The 20,725-nt window shown below is 40.4% G+C and overlaps 1 protein-coding gene across 2 annotated transcripts in view; it reads left to right on the forward strand.

Annotated features, from left to right (window-relative positions):
- Positions 1 to 20,725, forward strand: part of ANO6 (anoctamin 6) — a 194,031-nt gene that overhangs the window by 154,555 nt on the left and 18,751 nt on the right. For both annotated transcript variants that reach the window (XM_042992140.1, XM_042992141.1), the window contains 6 exons: positions 1,422 to 1,564; positions 4,130 to 4,207; positions 9,192 to 9,417; positions 10,462 to 10,631; positions 10,839 to 10,936; positions 17,501 to 17,631. In XM_042992140.1, coding sequence (XP_042848074.1) covers positions 1,422 to 1,564; positions 4,130 to 4,207; positions 9,192 to 9,417; positions 10,462 to 10,631; positions 10,839 to 10,936; positions 17,501 to 17,631 — 846 coding nt within the window. The remainder of the gene's footprint in view (positions 1 to 1,421; positions 1,565 to 4,129; positions 4,208 to 9,191; positions 9,418 to 10,461; positions 10,632 to 10,838; positions 10,937 to 17,500; positions 17,632 to 20,725) is intronic.

The raw sequence follows: 20,725 nt of genomic DNA on the forward strand, positions 1-20,725 counted from the left end.
TCTAGTCTCCAGACCACCTGCAATATCCCCTCTTCCTTTAAGTTACAACCTGAACTTCTTTCAAGGCATAGAGTCCTTTGTGATGTGCCCCGGCGATCTCTCCACTGGCTGCCCCAACCTTCCTCATTATACCTTGCACTCATTTCCAGATATTTGCAGTTTCTGGGAAGTATCTGAGTCTCTGGCTTCCTTGCCTTTGCATGCACAGCTCCCAGGGGAGATGACTTTAATATCCAACCTTCACCTGATCGAATCCAAGTCGGTCATCTCAGAGTGGCTGTAGTGGCCCCTTCTCTGGGAGAGCCTCGGCTACTCGTTGGTCACTCACCCAGAGCCACCTGTGCTTTTATCCTGACCCCCCCCCCCCACTAGTCTCTGATAACTATCATTTCACCATCATTCCTACACACCTAGGAGCTCCTTGAAGCACGGCCTGTGTCTTGTTTCTCTTTATTCTCCGCACATAAAAATACTTGTGTGTGGAACAGTGGTAAATCCAGTATTTCTATATAGGAAGAGCTTAGGGGTACCAGTCTGATTGAAAGAAGGACACCTGGGTGGCTCAGTCGGTTGAGCGTCTTGACTTTGGCTCAGGTCATGATCTCATGGTTCATGAGTTCGAGCCCTGCATCGGGCTCTGTGCTGACAGCTGACAGCCTGGAACCTGCTTCTGATTCTGTGTCTCCCTCTCTCTCTGCCCCTCCCCTGTTTCTCTCTCTCTCTCTCTCTCTCAAAGAATAAATAAACATTAAAAAAATTTTATAAAAAAGAAAGAAGGGTCTATGGGATTTACCCTGAAACTATATTTTCAATCAACATTTAATGTTGTTTTTATTTAGTATTTTAAGTTTCAGGTCTTAAAAGATAGTAAAGAGTTCTAAAAATTATTTCATTCATATTTCACACCAGATTGAGAAAAGCATCATTTTTGCATATCTAAGAATATTGTTTTAATCCGGGGTGGCTTGGGTGGTGGTAAATAGAGATTTAGGGAAACTACTAAAGTTTCCCCCCCCACCAGGCTCTTAGGAAAGAAGAGAGGGAAAGGGATGTAGGGAAGAACAGGCTGAAGGATGATGGACCATAAACTGTTTTTGAATTATGGCAGTTATTTGTGTTTTTTACTTGGCAACAACATGCTGGTAGCAGATGTTCTAGCATTAGACACACTCACATGCCTTCTGACCATCATGTTGTTGTTACCTTTCCGGTGGCTATAGTCTGTTTTCACAAGCTGAGTAAATTATCAACATCATCTTTAAAAAAAAAAAAGTAACTTGTTTTTCTCTTCTAAATCATAGTATCACCTACTAGATTAGATTTTATTGACCGTGTACCAAAGTGTTATGAGTAATTACAATGATTAATAATTCAGGACAGCTTTGTTGACGGTCCCCATGCTCCGGTTCTCTCTCTGCTAGTAACCTTGTTTCTGGAGTTTTGGAAGCGGCGCCAGGCAGAACTGGAGTACGAATGGGACACTGTTGAGTTACAGCAGGAGGAGCAACCCCGGCCAGAATATGAGGCCCGGTGCACTCACGTGGTGATCAATGAGATCACTCAGGTAAAGTGGACATTAGGTCGATGCACTCTAGCCTGTTTATTACAGCAGTTCTCAGCTTTGGTGGCATATTGTAATCACCTGGGTACCTTAAAAAATACTGATGCCCGGAACCCATCACTGCGTGCCCTGATGGTACTTGGTGGCCTGGGCTGTGTTCCAGGCACAGGGATTTTTTTAAAGCTTCTCTGGTGATTCTAATGTGCAGTCAAGCCAAAGAAGTATCGCTTAGAACAGTGGACATGGGAGATAAATGTGACCCTTCTTTGTTGTTACCTTTCCCGTGGCTATAGTCTGTTTTCACAAGTTGAGTAAATTATCAACATCATCTTTAAAAAAAAAAAAAAAGTAACTTGTTTTTCCCTTTTATTTTATTTTATTTTATTTTTTTTTTTTTTTAATGTTTATTTATTTTTGAGACAGAGAGAGAGCATGAACAGGGGAGGGGCAGAGAGAGAGGGAGACACAGAATCTGAAACAGGCTCCAGGCTCTGAGCTGTCAGCACAGAGCCCGACGCGGGGCTCAAACTCACGGACCGCGAGATCGTGACCTGAGCCGAAGTCAGCTGCTTAACCGACTGAGCCACCCAGGCGCCCCTTGTTTTTCTTTTAAATCGTAGTATCACCTACTAGATTAGGTTTCATTGACCTAATCTAAAGTAAAAGTGGGGGGAAAAAATTAGACCCTGACTTAAAACGTAGAAGAAAAGATGCATTGGTTTGTGTCCTTTCTTTCATTCCGGTAAAAAATGCAGGAAAGAAAAATCAGACTCCATGAGCTCATTGTATAGGGAAGGATGCATTGGATTTTGTGGTTGATTCTCAATTTTTCACATGCACCTTCATTATTACAGCCCCTTTTTCATCCTAGACCAGCCACCCTTTGTGCTGCACTAAAGCCTCAGCCACTGCTCCACCTTCTGGTTGGGACGCACGCGAGACTGTGCGGCTGTCATCCTCAAGTTGTAGAAAGACTAGAGGAAGAAGGGAAACAGTTGTTGAAGTCCAACTGTGTTTAGGCCTGTGCTAGGCATTTTATATAATTGGAAAGGTAAATTCCTTCTGCTACTGCAAAAATAAAAATAAAAATAAAACAAAGCTCTACCTCTCGGTAGAAACATTCCAAAGCCAGTGAAAGATAATTTTTGAGTCATCTGCATTAGTGCTCTTTTCCATCACAGAAAATTTAGAGCTGATTGTTCTTGCAGTCATCAGCATAAGGACAGTCAGTTCTGAGTACAAATAATTCTTGGAAAGAAAATACTTTTAACAAGAGCATCTGAAAATGTCCCCAAGTATAGATTTTATAAATTGAATCAGAGATTTACAGAATGCCGACACTAAAAGGGACTGGAGGGAGCAGTTCAACCTCCTCATTTCATAAATGGAAAAAAAATGAGGTTCAGTTATCAACAGAAGGTGACGTTTGTCTTTTACAACGTAACAAGCTTCCAGCGATTCCCATTTTGTATATTTCTCACTGTTTACTATGGAAGAGGATAGGGTCAAACCATGTGCTGTTGAAGGACAGCACATTCAGAAATGAAGGCAGAAACTTACATAAAATTAGATGTTGAAACACCTTTTAAATACTAGGGTAGAAAAAGCTTATAATATTGGCAACAGAAAAGGTGCTGAAGAAAGACAATTTGGTAATTTAAAATTGCCAACGAATAAGTTAAATTTCCGTTGAAACGTAGCTTGTTAAAAAATTAAAGATGAAGGTTCATTTTTCTTTATCTTTTTTCCTCATTTTACTTTCATTGCTAATGCATACTCAATTAGGCTGTAGTGTGGTAATGAAGTCTTAGGAATGAGACTGCAAATCTAAACAGCAACTTACTAGCCGAATGATCTTCAACAAATTATTTAACTTCTCTGTGCCATAGCTTCCTCTATAAAATGGGATTGATAGAGTTGCTTCCTCACACGGTTGTGGTTAGGATTAATTGAGTTAATGTGCAGAACCTACTTAGAATAGTACTGGCCTAGAGTAAATGTAAGTATTTGTGGGTACTATTATACTATAGCTACTCTTACAATCCAGGTAAATCTTGAGAAGTACTAATCTCCAGTCTTAAAAATTAAATATATTCTTATGAGTTATGGAAACTCTTAAAATTCATAGCTATGCCAAATCGACATATAAAGCTCAACCAAGAAACACATAGTAGGTACCTAGTATTTGCAGACACCCGTGGAACTCACTGTCCTGCGTGGGCTCTGTGCTGTCATTGCCACCATTTCTAGAATCTGAGACAAGCTCAGGAATGTAGTTTACAGCTTAGCGTTGTCAGATAGACTCCTGAGCTGAGATCACAGCAGACAAACGGTTCATTGTTCATGCTCACATTTTCAAAAACCATTAAAAATGAGCACGTACTTGTTATGTGTATGTTTGAAATCAACAACAACAACCAAATGCAGTTATGAGTAAGGAGGCTGTTTGAAAACTAATTTTTACAAAAATTAAGCTTAGGATTTAGAGACCAATCAGGACAAAAATCATTTCACCAGAGTATAGCTTTGATTGACTAAACTTTTTTTTTTTTTTTTTTTTTTTTTTAGGAAGAAGAGCGTGTGCCCTTCACTACCTGGGGAAAATGTATCCGTATAACTCTCTGTGCAAGTGCTGTCTTATTCTGGGTAAATCAGTCACAGACTTTTTAATATCTAATTTTAAATATCCTGGAAACTGAAGGCGTACTGGAAACTGGTAGTCTGATAGAGAGAAGTGTTTCCAGAGAACCACTCAGCCACCATGTGGAACAACTCTCAATATCTATCTGCTCACAGTGGTTCTTTCAGTTCCTTCCACCTCATCTGTTTAGATCAGATCAATGGTTCTGGATTTTCCATTTTCTGGTGAAGAGACCAAATGGGAGGCATTAAGAATTCTAAAATTTTCCGACAGTAATAGCTAAAATAAAATGTCTAGGAATAGCCTTAAAAGGATAATAGGAATTATCAGAAAAAACGTAAAAACTACTGAAAGATACAAAAGAAGACTTAAACAAATTATTGTAGATAAAAAGATAATATACCTAGATTATCAGGACTTTTGAAATTAATTTGGGGTTTATTATTAATAAAGTCATATTAGTAATATAATAATTAGTAATATATCGAGAATTTTATTGGCTCAAAAATAGCCAAATTAGAAAATAGGACATGAAGCCCAGATATGGGACCTCCTATCATTAACAATACACAAGAAGGGAGGCATTATAAATCAGTGGGATAAGTAAAGATTATTTAATAAATGGTGACGGAACACTTGTTAGCTACTTGGGAGAGAAAGATGGAAACCATACTATTAACATATATTGTAATTCCAGAAACAATCAAAAGGTAACACCATAAACTAGAAATAAATATTGGTGAATATGTAATCTCTAGATATAAAAAGACTTTCTAAACATGACAGCAATGGAAGAAGTTTCAGAGGAAAATATTTAAAGATTTCCACACATCCAGGCACCTTGGTGGCTCAGTCAGTTAAGCATCCTATTTTGGCTCAGGTCATGATCTCACGGTCCATGAGTTTGAGCCCCACATCAGGCACTGTGCCAACAGCCTGCTTCTGATTCTCTCCCTCTCTCTCTGCCTCTCTCCCACTTGCACTAGCTCTCTCTCTCTCAAATAAATAAATAAACGTTAAAAAAAAAAAAAAACCTTTAAAGATTTCCACACATCAGAAGCGTCCTAAGCTTAAAACAACAGAAGAAATTTTTGTTAACCAATAGGGCAAAGGTTTACTACATTCAATACATAAAAAGTCCAGATCACTTGTAACACCAAAGATCTCAAGAGCCAAGGAGGCAGAGAACATGAATACCCTTTCACAAAAGAAAAAACACCCTGGCAACTGTCAAGCCTCAATCCTAATTGAATCAGTGCACACTAAAATGAGATACAGTGTTTCACCTATCAGGTGACAAGGCTCAGTGTTTGTGAGGATGAAGTGCAGTCATCAGCTGCTCTCATACCTAAGCTATGAAAATTTTAAGCTGCTTCTGGCCTTCTTAGCAGTATGACAGTAAGTATCAAGAGTCAAAAATATTCATGTGCTTTAATCCACAATTCAGCATGTAAAAATTTTTAATCAGGAACTCTTTCAAAATGGTAAAAGTTAGTAAAGATTAGTTACATACAGATTTATTACAAATATATAATATATATATTTATTTATATACATTATTATCCAGTAAAATCCTGGACTGCGAATAACTTGTTCTGCAAGTGTTCCACAAGATGAGCATACATTTCTAATTTTAACTTGATAAACGAGGGATATCTTGCATTATGAGTAGAACGTGATGCCAGACATCACATGATCACAACTGAGCCAATGGTTCTTGAAATTTGCTTTGATATGCAAGTGCTTTGAATTACAGGCATGTTTCTGGAACAAACTATGCTCTCAGACCAAGGTTTTACTGTGTATATATAAAATCTGAGCCAAAATACTCTACTTCTAATCCTTCATACAGTAGAATATAGTGCGGCCATAAGAAAGTATGTCCATGAAAATATTTGACGACATGTGAAAATGTTAGTTATGATAGGTTTAAGGAAAATACATAAAATATTTTTTAATATGCAAACAGTGCATAGTTCTGAAGGAATTATGCCTGTATATAGTTAGTAGATACATTTTTCTGTTTTTTCCTTTATTTAAAAAAATTTTTTAATGTTTATTTTGAGATAGAATGAGTGTGTGGGAGGGGCAGAGAGAATCCCAAGCAGATTCCACACTGTCAGCACAGAGCCCAATGTGAGGCTCGAACTCACAAAACTGAGATCATGACCTGGGCCAACCAAGATCAAGAGTCCGGTGCTTAACCAACTGAGCCACCCAGGTGTCCCTATAGTTAGGAGTCTTTCAATTATAGGTGACAGAAAATCAATCTCCAGTTGGTATAAACAACAATGATGACAACAAAATGAACCAATAAATGGTTCCTGTAACTAAAAATCTCGGATCTGAGGTATGACTTCCATTAAGGATAGATACTGCAGCCCAGATGACATCAAGGGCTGTGTTTTGTTCTGTCATCATTCTCTGTTCACTGGTCTCCTGGCTTGGTGGGTGTAGGCACTACCTTATAGTCTCAAAATGGCTGCAAGATTCCAGATCTCACATTCCATTCAAAACAAGAGAGGTCTCTGTTAGCAGTTTCCTTTATTGACAAGCAAGCTTCTTTTTCCCATGGACACTAGCAGATCTCTCCTCACATCTCATTGAATTTTATTAAGATATTTCTCAATCCTTGAATCATTTGCTAAGGCCAATAGGATGAGACACCTATTTGCCTCAAACCAATCAGGATCTACCTGTAAACCCTAGGGGAGGAGGGGGTCAATCCAGCCCAAGCCATAGGACTGAAAATGGAGGAGAGATTATTCTCTCAAAGCACAATCTGGGTCTGCTTGTAAATCTGGGAACAGATTCAGGGCAGCAGACACAACCAGTGTCCAGTATAGAGTAATTTCAAATATTCCCTAATAAGCATATATTGAAGTTATAGCCGGAAAGATTCGTAAGGAACTTAAGAATGAAGATTCATAAGGACTTCCTTCTATGAAGAAATACTGAACCTGTCAAGTACCCTGAAGAAGTATGAAAACATGCCAAGTTTATAAAAGCTCTGAAAAGAATGAGAATTCATTTCATAAACCATGTAGGAAGCAGTGCCGTGTAGAGTTTAGTGTGACTCCAGAGTCTTGGAGTAACTCAGTTCTTTTCACTTATTAGTTGCTTAATTTGGGTCAAAGTCTTATTCTCTGTGTCTCTTTTTCTTTGTAAAAGATACAATACTACTTACCTCACAGGGCTGTTGAGGATTTTAAAAATATGTGCTGAGTTGAATAGTAAAATTAAAAATCTCAGCCATTATAATTAATAATTTAAAAATTATGGAGATATTTTAATTTTTTTTAATTTTTTTTTTTTTTTGAGAGAGAGCGAGAGAGAGAGAGAGAGAGAGAGAGGAAGAGAATCCCAAGCAGGCTCCGCACTGTCCGCACAGACCCCGATGCAGGGCTTAAACCCACAAACCGTGACATCATGACCTGTGCCAAAGTCAGGAGTCAGACGCTTAACCGACTGAGCCACCCAGGCACCCTTATGGAGATATATATTTTTTAAATATGTACCATTTAGGGGCACCTGAGTGGTTCCATTGGTTGAGCAGCCAATGTTAATTTCAACTCAGGTCATGATCCCAGGGTCATGGGATGGAGCCCCATGTCAGGCTCTGTGCTCAGAATGGAACCTGCTTGGCATTCTCTCTCTCCCTCCCTCTCTCTCTCTTTCTCTCTCTCTCTCTCTCTCTCAAAAAATAAAGTGAAATATATACACTTTAAATGGCCCACATTTGTTGTTCTCAGAGAGGAAGACTGGATATACCTTCTCTAATACATTTTCTTCAGCCTTGGCGAATTTTCACATATACTCACACACATAAACATGTCATTCCTTTCACAAGCATTAAACCCTAACTGTAAGAAAGGAGATAATGAGCAAAATTATTGGGGGAAATATAATGCCTTCTGTACAAACTTTAAAAGTAAGAAAAACATCTTGTTAACACTTCAGCCTCCATAACCACAGCTCACATGTAATATAGTACTTTTCGTTTGCCTGGGCTTCGTGTTCTAAGTGTTTTTACCTGGAGTAATTCATTAAATCCTCACAACAGTCCTGTAAGTTAGTTCCCATTAGGATCCTTCATTACGTGGGCAAAGAAGTTGAAGTCCCAAAGGTTAAGTGATTTGCACGAGGTCCCACAACTAGAGGCATATCTGGGATTCGAATGCAGGAACCTGGTTCCAGGACCCTGCCTGTTAATCACTCCCTTTACTGCTCTCCACAGGTGAAAACCAGCCTCTCTGTGTTGCTGTAAACAACAGGGCAGGTTTTACTTGGCCCTGAAATTCACATTTTTTATAGCTTTTGTCTCTGGTAACAGTCTTCACAAGCAGTCAGACACATCGAGTACATGCTTTGGAGTAAGTCCAAGAAAGTAGATGTAGGGAAAACAGTTTAAACACGGAACCTTTAATGTGCATTACCCAGTGGCCGGAGAAAACGTGCCTAGGGAGGAAGCGACATCCTACCAACCGTGTACAAACCGTGCTTCAGACCCCCTCACTGACACTGGTCTATGCAGTCAAAAACAACAGATGAGTGAAATGAATCTTGTGCAAAAGCAGGTAGGAATAACTGCCAGTTTCAGATCTTAAGATCCAAGGGGAGACGTGTGTGAAGCTTTCATCAGCAGATACCTGTGGCCATTTCCACGTTTCCTCAGGGCACCTCTGCAGGCTCCCCGTCCTGTTCAGAATCTCACCTCCTGCAGGTGACCAAGACAACAGGTAGCACCTGCTGACCCTTGAACCAGGTGATCTGTTCTCTGCTGGAAGGAAACCTATCCCCTTCATGGATTACAACTGAGCAAAAACTTGAATGCATATCCTAAAGAATATCACTTTAGGATATCCCATCACCCATCACTTCACTCGTGCACCTTGTCCATTTGAGCATGGGGTTAATTTTTAAGTGTAAAAACACTATTAGTGAAGTAATAGTGCTATTAGTGAAGTGCTGTCTTTATTGTGCTTCCAGATCCTATTGATCATCGCCTCAGTTATTGGGATCATTGTCTACAGGCTCTCAGTGTTCATTGTATTTTCTGCAAAACTTCCCAAGAACTTTAATGGGACAGATCCAATCCAGAAGTACCTGACTCCACAGACGGCCACGTCTATCACTGCTTCCCTTATCAGCTTTATCATCATCATGATTTTGAACACCATATATGAAAAAGTAGCAATCATGATTACTAATTTTGGTAAGGTCCTATTATAGTTTAGGTCATTTCTAAGACATTTTTGGAACCGGGTGAGAAATAGAGACTGTCTCTTTTAGGCATTTCAATTTCCATATGTTACAAATTTTAGAAAATTTCAAGTGTAAACATATTTTATCTAACCTGTGTGGGAAATGAATTATCTACAGCTTTGCATTAGTAAAAGGGACAAAGCAAAGACAATCATTATAATGTCCAAGCTCTGTGTAAACAGATCAGTGCTGAATAATATTTTCAATTACATTAGATCACGTACCCTATTGTTGAAAGTAAATAGTCTCTTTATTACAAATAAGTGGAATAGGGTCATGGTTCCAGTGGCAAATATGCTCCTTTTTTGCTGAGAGGACAAGTAATCACAGTGTTGTGTGGCTTCCCCCCATGCTGTTCATATTAATATAGCTCTGTTCTCATCAGCTCCAGCTTTTGTAATAAATGTTTCTCTCTCTCTCTGGCTTGTATCCCAGGCAGCTGCTTCCTGGCCAGAGTTAAGCGCTCCCCACATGCTGCATATGCCTGGGTCATTCTCCGAATGGTCTGCTCAGTGGTCATCTTCTGAAAATGATCAGACTGATTTAAATTCTCAACCCGGAGGATGACCTGCTTCCTCTTCCCCAAATTCTCGTAACAAGTTCCCCCTTGTTTTGTTTGTTGTTTCAACAGTCCTACCTTATTGCAATTCAGGAAGACAAGAATATCATTTAGCAGGCTGTTCAAAAATAATTTTTTGTCCACTCAGACCTGAGAGAGAACAGCCTTTGCCCATTTGAAAACATTGGGCTTGTAAATTTTAAGGAACCCTTGAAGATTTTTGCCATGTGGGATATTGCATTCTTGGGGGAGGGGGCAGACTCTTGTAACAATGTGTGAACTTAACACAGCAGCTATGTTAAGGAATTTAGAACAGCTTAAATGAAAACAGTGTGAATTGTATTTTTTTTAACATGTTAACTCATGTATCAGTGTCTTCGATTAGGGTCTCAAAGCTGTTCACAATTCTAAAATCTTGCCTTTATTTAACTACAGAACTCCCAAGGACCCAGACTGATTATGAGAACAGCCTGACCATGAAGATGTTCTTATTCCAGTTTGTCAACTACTATTCTTCATGTTTCTACATCGCATTCTTTAAGGGCAAATTTGTAGGTTATCCAGGAGACCCAGTCTATTGGCTGGGAAAATACAGAAATGAAGAGGTATGAGTATAGAACTGCAATCTTTTGACCGTTTAAGCTGCTTTGTGTTTTCTCCCAGTTGCCCAGTGAAGAGTTTCTTCACCGTATGTTCTTCAGATTCTTTTTGCCTCAGCAGAATAAATATCAGAAAAAAATAAAATTAATCCTTCTCAGTTTCACGTTAGACCCATCTAAAATTTAAATGAGATTTTCTTTTTAATATTCCAGTGTGACCCAGGTGGCTGTCTCCTTGAACTGACGACACAGCTGACAATAATCATGGGAGGAAAAGCAATCTGGAATAACATACAAGAGGTGTTACTTCCGTGAGTATTAAGTCGTGTAATCTTGGGGATATGATAAGGGATGGGAGAGCCCACCCATCCAAATCATTTGCCTATGTGTTCACACAGCTGGATGCCTACCTCTAAAATGGAGTAAACTCTATTTAGTAAAAGTCTCCAGACAAGATGGTCCAACCAACGGTGTGAACGTATCCAGTTTTTAATAATTATGTTTTTAAAAAACCTACTTCTCTCTGTTTAACTTAAATCTCCATCTGCTACACTTTATGCGTATTAGCCCATTGTTGGTAGCTGACTGATCCCAGTCCATGGAGAGTTGGCCTTTTTTGGGACTGTGAACTATTTCCCCTCACTTCTCAGGACTTTCTCCTCCCTTTATAGGATGGTTTAAAAATCAGCAGTTGTGATTTGTTGAGTTCCTAGTGTATGCCAGCCACTTGTATTAAGTGCTTTGTAGATCTCTCTCATTTAATTTTTCAAACAATTCTTATTTTTATCTCCCTTATGCAAATGAAGATTCTTTGGCTTAAAGAGGTTAAATGATTTATCCACATTTGCCTTATCCATAAGAGGCTACTGTGGGATTCAAATCCAAGATCCTAGGACTCCAAATCCATGTGCTTTCAAGAAGAGCGGTTCTCTTGTGGTCCTAAGGCACCAGGATTACATAATGTTTTAAGAGATAATCATCTAAAATGATAACCACAAATGTTTTGACTTACCGTTCTTTCCCTAAGAAATGAGAACAACAGACGTTGGTGTAGGTCACACTGTCCTTTTCAATTTTCACTGAAGCCCTATCCTGTATCAAAGCGAATAGTCCAGGGCCATCTCAATTTCTGCACATTTTCAGGGGGCTTATTATATTCGTCTTTTATTGCTGCTGAACAGATTGCCACCAACTTAATGGTAACAGGACAATGAAAAAAAACCACAAAACAACACAGATTTAATATCTCACAGTTCTAGAAGTCACGGGTCTGACAGGGGTTTCAGTGGGCTAAAGTCAAGGTATTACCAGGGATGTGTTCCTTTCACAAGCCTCTAGGATGGATCTGTTTCTTTGCCTTTTCCAGCTTCTAGGTGTTGTCCACATTCCTTGGCTTAGGGCTTCTTTTCTCATCTCAAAGCCAGAAATATCGCGTGTCTCTGACTCTTCTGTAATCCCATCCCCCTCCCTCTCTCTTCCACCTTTATTGGCCCTGGTGATTACATTGGGTCCACCTGCATGATCCAGGAAACTATAAAAGTCGCTCATTTGCAACCTTGATTCCTCCTTGCCATGTGACTTTAACATATCCATATGTTGTGGGGAGTAGGACGTGGACATTTGGGGAGGGGGGTACATTTTTCTGCGTATCACACTTAACCTTTTCAAGATAACTTCTGACTCTGAGTTTCTGTGCTCACAAAACTTTTCATCTCCTTTCTGTGTCGCCTTCCACATCTGTACTTTTTGCTCATGCCAACCCAAAGGCAGAGTGTGGTCCCTCTCCTCAGTGTCCTCTAAAACCACTCACACAAACAGTCTTTACTGACATTTGGGACACGGAGGCAGAAAAACAACTTTATTTTGAAATAAAAAACCTCCATCTTTTAAAAGTCTTTCACCTCACTATATAACGATTTTGTGTGTGTGTGTGTGTGTGTGTGTGTGTGTGTGTGTGTGTGTGTGTGTGTGTGAGAGAGAGAGAGAGAGAGAGAGAGAGAGAGAGAGAGAGAGAGAGAGAATGAAAGCGAGCACACGAGTAGGGGAGGGGCAGAGGGAGAGAGAGAATCCCAAGCAGGCTCCGTGCTGAGCATTGAGCCCGACTCGGGGCTTGATCCCATAACCGTGATGAGATCATGACTGGAGCTGAAGTCAAGAGTCAGCCACTCAGCTGCTCAACCGCTCAACCAACCAAGCCACCCAGGCGCCCCAGGCTTTGTAGGCTTCAGGCTCTGCTGCCTGTCTTTCCCCCACCACAGACAACTTCCCTCTCTTTCTTTCTCTTCCCTCCCCTAACTTCTCCTCTCTGTTCCCCATTACCAAGTTCCTGTTCTTTCTCTTTGCAGAGCCGTTAACCTCTTTTTTTCTTTTCTTTCTGTATTTGTAGAGCAGGAACCTTTAGGTATCAATGTGTCCTTCTAGATTTCTTCACCAGGCTCATCCTCCGCCTTCAATGTAAAGTATCAGGGTCTGTCTTTAAACAGACACCCCCCTTTCCCACCCTAGCTCTCCCTTCTCCCCTCTCCCCCCTCATAAAAAAAGGGATTCTGGTCTTAGCTATAAAATTACTATTTTGGAGCCTTACAACTCAGTAAACAACCTTACCTTCACCGAGTTCATATTCAGATTTTTCCAAATGAGTAAAAGTAGGCCATGCACAAATATTGGGTTTATATATGAGAATAAATATATCAAATAGAGGAAAGGCTTAACTCAGATTATTAAAAAGCATTTTTCTGAAGGAAGTAGGCTAATTATTTAACACTAAATTTTGGTGACTAATTGGTTGTCAGTGAGCTATTTTCTGATTTCAAAACCATAGTGGGTGGGTGGCAGCGGGGGTTGGGGGGGGGGAGTAGATTTCTTAAACTGGTACTAAGAAATTGGTATGAAATGAAACTTATTCACATGAAATATTTAAAAATAAAGGATGTATTATGTATCCGTGGTCTGTTTATACCTGCACTTCAAGTGCGACTACTGTCGCACATTATCGCGACCTGAACTTTTCATTTGGATATTTCTACTCCTGGCCTAAAATACTTAAGGGCAGTGTGTTTTGAGTTATCTTTCCCTTGTCTGAAAACTGGGAATGCTAGATGTTAGCACTTGAGAGAGCAACAGGGGCTCTTCTCATCTCTGCTTCTTTGCGTCTGGCTGCCAGCTTCCTTCTTTCTTTCTTCACACAAAGTGAAAGATCTATCAGTTATCCCTGCTACCCACAACTACCCTCACCCCCAAAATACACAGGGATGGAGAGAAAAGCCTTGTAAGTCGGTGACTGTTTTCACACTGTTAAAATATGTCAAAACGAACACAGTGAAATGAATGTTACCACAAACTTAACCTTCTTCCACCCCCACACCACCTGAGGTCCTTGGCAAGGACCCTTGGAGCAAACAGAGCAGCACATCTGGCACTGTGACCCAGCTTCCTTTTGGGGTCCCACCAGCACCTAAATCGGTAGCTCGTATTTAGTGGGCGTGCTCTAGTGTGAATGAGTGACTCCCATCCTTCAGATACAGCACATCAGCAAAGTAACAGAGTTGTTTGTTTGTACCCAGAAAGCAAGCTCAGAGCCCTTTGGCCTTCCCAGCCTCACTTAGTATTTTGATATTTGAGGCATTCCTGGGAATTCTGTTCCGTATTTGACAAAAGGCTGACACAATCCCTGCATTAAGCCATTCACTCTGGAGAAATTTATATGCTAAAATGTTAAGTAAAATAATTAAATATCCAGAATGCCAGTAGCATTGTTCTTTGGCATTTAGATGATGGAGGGCTGTAATTTTCATCCTTTATATGTTTTCTGTATTTTCTACAATGGGTATGCACTACTTAAAGCAGGAAAGTGAGCTATTACAAGGGAAACTATCCCTTCTCAAGATCTGATTTGGCTAGAGGATGAACCAAAGATACACTGAGAGAACCCTAAATACAGTTATCCCTCACTATCCATACTCACTCTTTACATTCAGGAACAGTAAAATAGATTCAGATAGTGAAGGATGCTTATAATCAAAATTAGCAAATGGAAATACTGTAGAATATTCTACACAGAAATTGTGATTATCTGTAGTATGTGGATTAAATATGATAATAAAGATACAAAGAGAAAATGAGGTGTAAAGTGCTTTATACCATGCTTTACACATAATAAGGACTTACGGAAGGGTAACCTTTTACAATGCTGTTATTGCTAATGTGCATGGTAATTTCCTAAGAAAATTGTGTTGTAAACCCTGCTAGCAGAAGAAAGATCCTACCCGTGTCTGGCGTCTGTATTTTTAAAAAGCTCTCTAAGTGATTCTCGTGTGCAGTCAAGATTGAGATCTCTGCACTAGAATCCATTATAACCCACTAGAAAACCCAAAAGACCACCAACAGTGATGGATGGATGACAGCCCAAGATTTCCTACTACAGATGAGTGGTTCAACTCAGGAAGACTGAACAAAAGGCTCAGAGCCTGGAGCTCAGAAAAGAAAGCTAGTCAGAAAGACTTCTAATATGACCTATTACAGGTGGAGGAAGGCAGTATCTCGAGAGAGGGAAGTACCAGCCGAGCCGGTCATGGGAGTGGTTGCCGGGACAGAGGTTCCATCCTCAGTCCAAATTGTAATGGATTTGGGGCCCTGATAGCAAAAGACCTGCTTCTCTGGGGCTTGGAGACGGTTCAGTCAAGAGGCTGAGGCTGGAAGTATGAAGCAGAGCCAAAAACAAAACAGTAGAAACCAGGAATCTCATTGGATGTCCTGAAGGGTGATGGATGTGTCGTCGTTGATGCCACCTGGCTCACAAGGGTTCTGTCATGTGTAAAACTGCAGGTTCCCAGGCCATGCTTTAGACTTGACTGATGCCAGAGCTTCGGGTTGGGATACAGGAAATAGCACCAGCAACAAGCATTCTGGGCCATTCGAAGTGCTGACGTGAGATCCACCGATCCAAGCATTTTCGTCCCCTAGTCAGAATCCTAAGTAGCTTAGGCTGTATTTACAGTCGTCCTGGCCTCAGCCAGTTAGCCTGTACTGGACAAAAGAAAATCCCGTGAAGGGGGTTTTGGTGTGTTAGGAAATGTGCTAAATATTGTACCTGTTCTGAATTAGTTAATCCTGACAGAATTTTATCCTGACAGGGTTTTATCACCCATTTTATTTGAACTTGACTGAAGTTAAATAGTAAGCATTGAAGTGTAGATTCACATTCAGGGGTGTCTGAGACCATGTCCCCTCCACTTTCCACAGCCGCCTGCTGTGTCCGTCATGTCATAGAAGAGAAAGAAATGGGAAAAGATTGTGAAACCAGGGGCACCGTCTGTTGTAGAGAAATCTCCCCTTTGTAAACCTCGGGGAGTGGTCAGTGAAGTTGACACAGACCAGCCAGCAGTGGGAAACCTAATAGTATAATGAGCTATTTGTAACGCGTATCTCCGCGGGGGGCATGGGGAGTGCACACCCACACAGGTGCGCGTGCAACACACACAGTTGTCTTTACAGTAGCGTGAGGCCTTCTCATTTCCTGAATTTGAAATCTGTACAAGTATATTGTTTAATCAGCCAAAGCTTGGCCCAGACATTTGTATTTGACGTTCTTTGCTGCTGTTGTGCCTCTTCTGGTGAACTCCATGAGTAGACCACAAGCCAGCTGTTGTCTTAGGGGACAACGGTTCTTCAGGCTACAGGTGCACACCTCATTTCACTGCCAGACTTCAATTTATTTTCAGGAAAAAGAGCCATAGAAAAGGGGGAAACATTTATTTGGAGGCTTTGAGAAAGAAAATAACATATAAGACAAGAGACGACTCTGTGGGGCCAGTGTCTGATAGAGCAGAGCACTAGGCTGTGTTTTCAGCCAGCTATGCACTGTGACTTTGAGGAGGCATTTTGCTTTTCTGGTCCTTGATTTGTTCAGCTTAACTAGGGTCTTGGACCTGTTTCATCTAAAATGAAAATACATCACTTTTCTCTCAGAGCCCTTCAATGGCTCCCTGTTTCCCCCAGAGTAGAAAATGCCCAGATCTCCACAGTGGTCTCTTAGGCTCCCCACTCCTCAAAACTTCCAGCCTGGTTTCCTGCTAGGCCTGGACCACACCAGGCTCCATGCTTTCTGTCAGATGTAGGAGGCCTGTTCCTGCCTCTGGGTTCTGTAGTTGCTGTTTTCTCTGCCTCTTCATATTTTTATTCAAATGTCACTCTTGGTGAGAGCCCTTCCCTGCCACCGCCCCACTCCCCTACCACAAATGCCAACACTCCACTCCTTACTCTGCTTCGATCTTCTCCAGGGCACTGTTACCAGCTTGCATACCATGTCTGTCTTCATTTTATTTTCTCTGGTGACTTCATTCTGGAAAGACCATTGTGGATAATGGTAGGGAAATGGGGGAAAAAATAAAGTTGATCAAATGAAAGTCTTTTTAAAAACTAACTGTCCTTGGGGCACCTGGGTGGCTCAGTCATTTGAGCATCCAACTTCAGCTCAGGTCATGATCTCATGGCTCCAGAGTTCAAGCCCCACATCAGGCCCTGGTGTCAGTTCAGAGCCTGCTTCAGATCCTCTGTCTCCCTCGTGCCCCACTCGTGTACAGACATGCGCGCGCGCTCTCTCTCTCTCTCTCTCTCTCAAAAATAAAATAAAAACATTTAAAAAATCAACTGTCCACGTGGAAAGGAGCTGGGAGAAAAAAATAATAGCAGTTACGATCTTAAAACTCAGTACATAGTGCTGCTTTTCAAAATACTTTCAGGTAAAGAAGAAGGAACAAAAAGAAATTTAGCATGAAACCAAGAAATTAATTTCTTGGGAGGATTATGTGTTTAGCTTGAGATATCTGCAAAGTAATTGGATAATATTCTAATTGATAGTTTGATCTTTTTGGCAGCTGGGTCAAGAACCTGATTGGACGATGCCGCACAGTTTCCAGAGCAGAAAAGATAGCCCCGCGATGGGAACAAGACTACCACCTGCAGCCCATGGGCAAACTGGGATTGTTTTATGAATATCTTGAAATGAGTAAGTCCTTACTGAAGTTTTAGTTGATGTAAAAATTAGATTGGAGCATGTTTTGGATCCCACATAATTACCTGGCATATTGAAATGAAGAGAAGCATGTTTTTCTCCACTAGATCAAAGTACACAATCAGGCTTTCAGACAAGGTGACTGTGTGGATCCTTGTCAATATGTATGTTGTACAAAGCTAAAGATTTATTACGAAGCAGTGGACTGGAATATTCGTTGAGATACCTCCTCACCATCCTCAGAGCACTCTAACCATGTTGTCTGAGAATGAACTCAGAACTATTATTAGAGGTGATTCAGCTTGTGCTGGAGTCCACGCAGGCACAGCTGTTGGCCGATACACTTCTGAATGAGTCATTGAAGCAAGCCTGGACAGAGAGCCTGTAGGCACATGCTGTTTCGTGGCAGGCAGGATCACAGGGTTCCCCTCTGACACCTCCCACCTGCCTGTAACAGCATCTCTATTTCTTCTGGCCCACGGTTTCTGCCTGGTTCTTTGACCTCATGGATAATCACTGGCTTGAATTCAGAACCATTTTGCTGGTTTGGGATTAAGAAGTTAGCACAGGTCCCCTCCTTCTTGAATGCTTTGTCCACTTGTGCAGTATTTGCTTGGGCTCTGTTTCTGTTCATTGGACTTGACCCTGAGCTCTTAGGTGCCTTTAAGTGGACACATCTCAAAACAGATTTCCAGAGGAAACACCATCTTTTCTATTATGCATAACACACTTATATCTTATTAGGAGGCTAACGATTTATGTGTTTTAGATCTGTGCCCTTTCAGCTAACCATTGCACTGAACTATAATTTTTTTCAGCTTAGGGGATTAGGAAAGGAGGCAGAACATTTTGGTTGACAGGCTGTGCATTTATGCAGAGGGGTTTGTGTGTTTGCAAAGATACCCCTTTGCAATTCCTGTTTACAAGTCTGCAGATAGAGGATGGTTTTTATTAAATCACATTCTATATATAAAATAATTGCTTTTAAAAATATACATGAAACATGGAAACACATCTGCTTCTTTCAGTGAGTGAAAGGTTCATAGCACCTTCAGTCAACAATACTTTGCAGCCTGGAGTTTGATTTAAATTTCATTTTTGCTTTTGTTAGGTTTCGGGACCAGGTTCGTTTAAGGGTGTAGCTTCAGTACATAACGTAGAAGCTCTATTTATTTATTTATTCTGTTAATTTTCAAAAGAACTGTAAGAAAATTACCTCTGATTCCAAAATGAGTCATAATTGTAAATATTTCTTATTGGAGCTATTATCAGCATTAATAACAACAACATTCTGGGGCAGAATATCATTTGTTATTTTAGCACTGAAAACATACCTTGAAAAAATAGAGTTATTTTTCTGTAGTTGATTAGTCAAATAAAGAGGATTGTGAGAAAAAGTTATAGGAAAAGGTTGTGCTTTGGGGAGAAATTGGTATGACTTTTAGAGTTTCATAGTCTCATTAAAATAGTTACCAACAAAATAATTCGGCTTCATCCCACCCTACAAGAAAGGATAGAATAACGACTATTACAGAGATATTTTTTAGATTTATTAAATTGTTTTCCTATTATCTAAATAATACCTAATGAATTAGAAAAATTAATTTTTGAAAGCAGTCTGTTCCATATTCTATACCAGAGTGAAACTATTTTTTGTTATTTTACTTTGTGAGAGAGAGAATTTCCAAGTGCCTCTTGAATTATTTTTGTTCCTCTAAAATAAATATAGAGTGCCTTTGTCGATGGCCTCATTATAGTTTCCTCCTGCTTCTTCCCATATTCATTAATGACACCACCATCTACCTTCTTAATTATGCCTCCTAGCTGCTGAAGCCAAACATCTTCTGGCAAATGAGCCTGGAGCCTTGTATCCAACCACCAGCTCTAGTCCCCTCTGCCCAGTGGAGGGGACTAGATCTCCCTTCTGCCTGAAACACCATTCTCTTCTCTACCTGAAGAACTCCTGCCAAGCCTCAGTAGTAACCCTCAGCTTTTCACACAGATTTGCCGCTCTTTTCTGTAGGCATTAATAGTACTTGATTCCTGCCTTGATGGCATCTGGTTGTGGGTATACCTGTCCCCTGGCTAACTAATCCTGTTCGAGGTAGCTACAAAGCCTTTGCATCTCTCAGTCTTCAGCTGGAGCACCACTGTCTGGACCTAATACTCATAGATATTTATTCAAGTGACCTGAGCTTGGAGTTTCAACACATACATACAACTGCTAGTTGAGTTTACGTTAATATTGCCCCCACCATCCCAGTGAAGTTCTTTTTTTTTTTTTTAGTTTTATTTTTTAAAATTTATACCCAAATTAGTTAGCATATAGTGAAACAATGATTCCATGAGTAGATTCCTTAATGCCCCTTACCCATTTAGCCCATCCCCCCTTCTACAACCCCTCTAGTAACCCTCAGTTTGTTCTCCATATTTATGAGTCTCTTCTGTTTCGTCCCCCTCCCGGTTTTTATATTATTTTTGTTTCCCTTCCCTTATGTTCATCTGTTGTCTCTTAAAGCCCTTATATGACTAAAGTCAAATGATATTTGTCATTCTCTAATTTCACTTTGCATAATACCCTCCAGTTCCATCCACGTAGTTGCAAATGGCAAGATTTCATTCTTTTTGATTGCCGAGTAATAGTCCATTGTATATATATACCGCATGTTCTTTATCCATTCATCCATCGGTGGATATTTGGGCTCTTTCCATACTTGGGCTATTGTTGATAGTGCTGCTATAAACATGGGGGTGCATGTGTCCCTTTGAAACAGCACACCTGTATCCCTTGGATAAATGCCTGTAGTGCAATTGCTGGGTCGTAGGGTAGTTCTATTTTTAGTTTTTTGAGGAACCTCCATACTGTTTTCCAGAATGGCTGCACCAGCTTGCATTCCCACCAACAATGCAAAAGAGATCCTCTTTCTCCTCATCCTCGCCAACATCTGTTGTTGCCTGAGTTATTCATGGTAGCCATTCTGACAGGTGTGAGGTAGTATCTCATTGTGGTTTTGATTTGTATTTCCCTGATGATGAGTGACGTGGAGCATTTTTTCATGTGTGGGTTGGCCATCTGGATGTCTTCCTT

The sequence above is a fragment of the Panthera tigris genome, chromosome B4, assembly GCF_018350195.1.
Source record: "Panthera tigris isolate Pti1 chromosome B4, P.tigris_Pti1_mat1.1, whole genome shotgun sequence".
Lineage (NCBI taxonomy): Eukaryota > Metazoa > Chordata > Mammalia > Carnivora > Felidae > Panthera > Panthera tigris.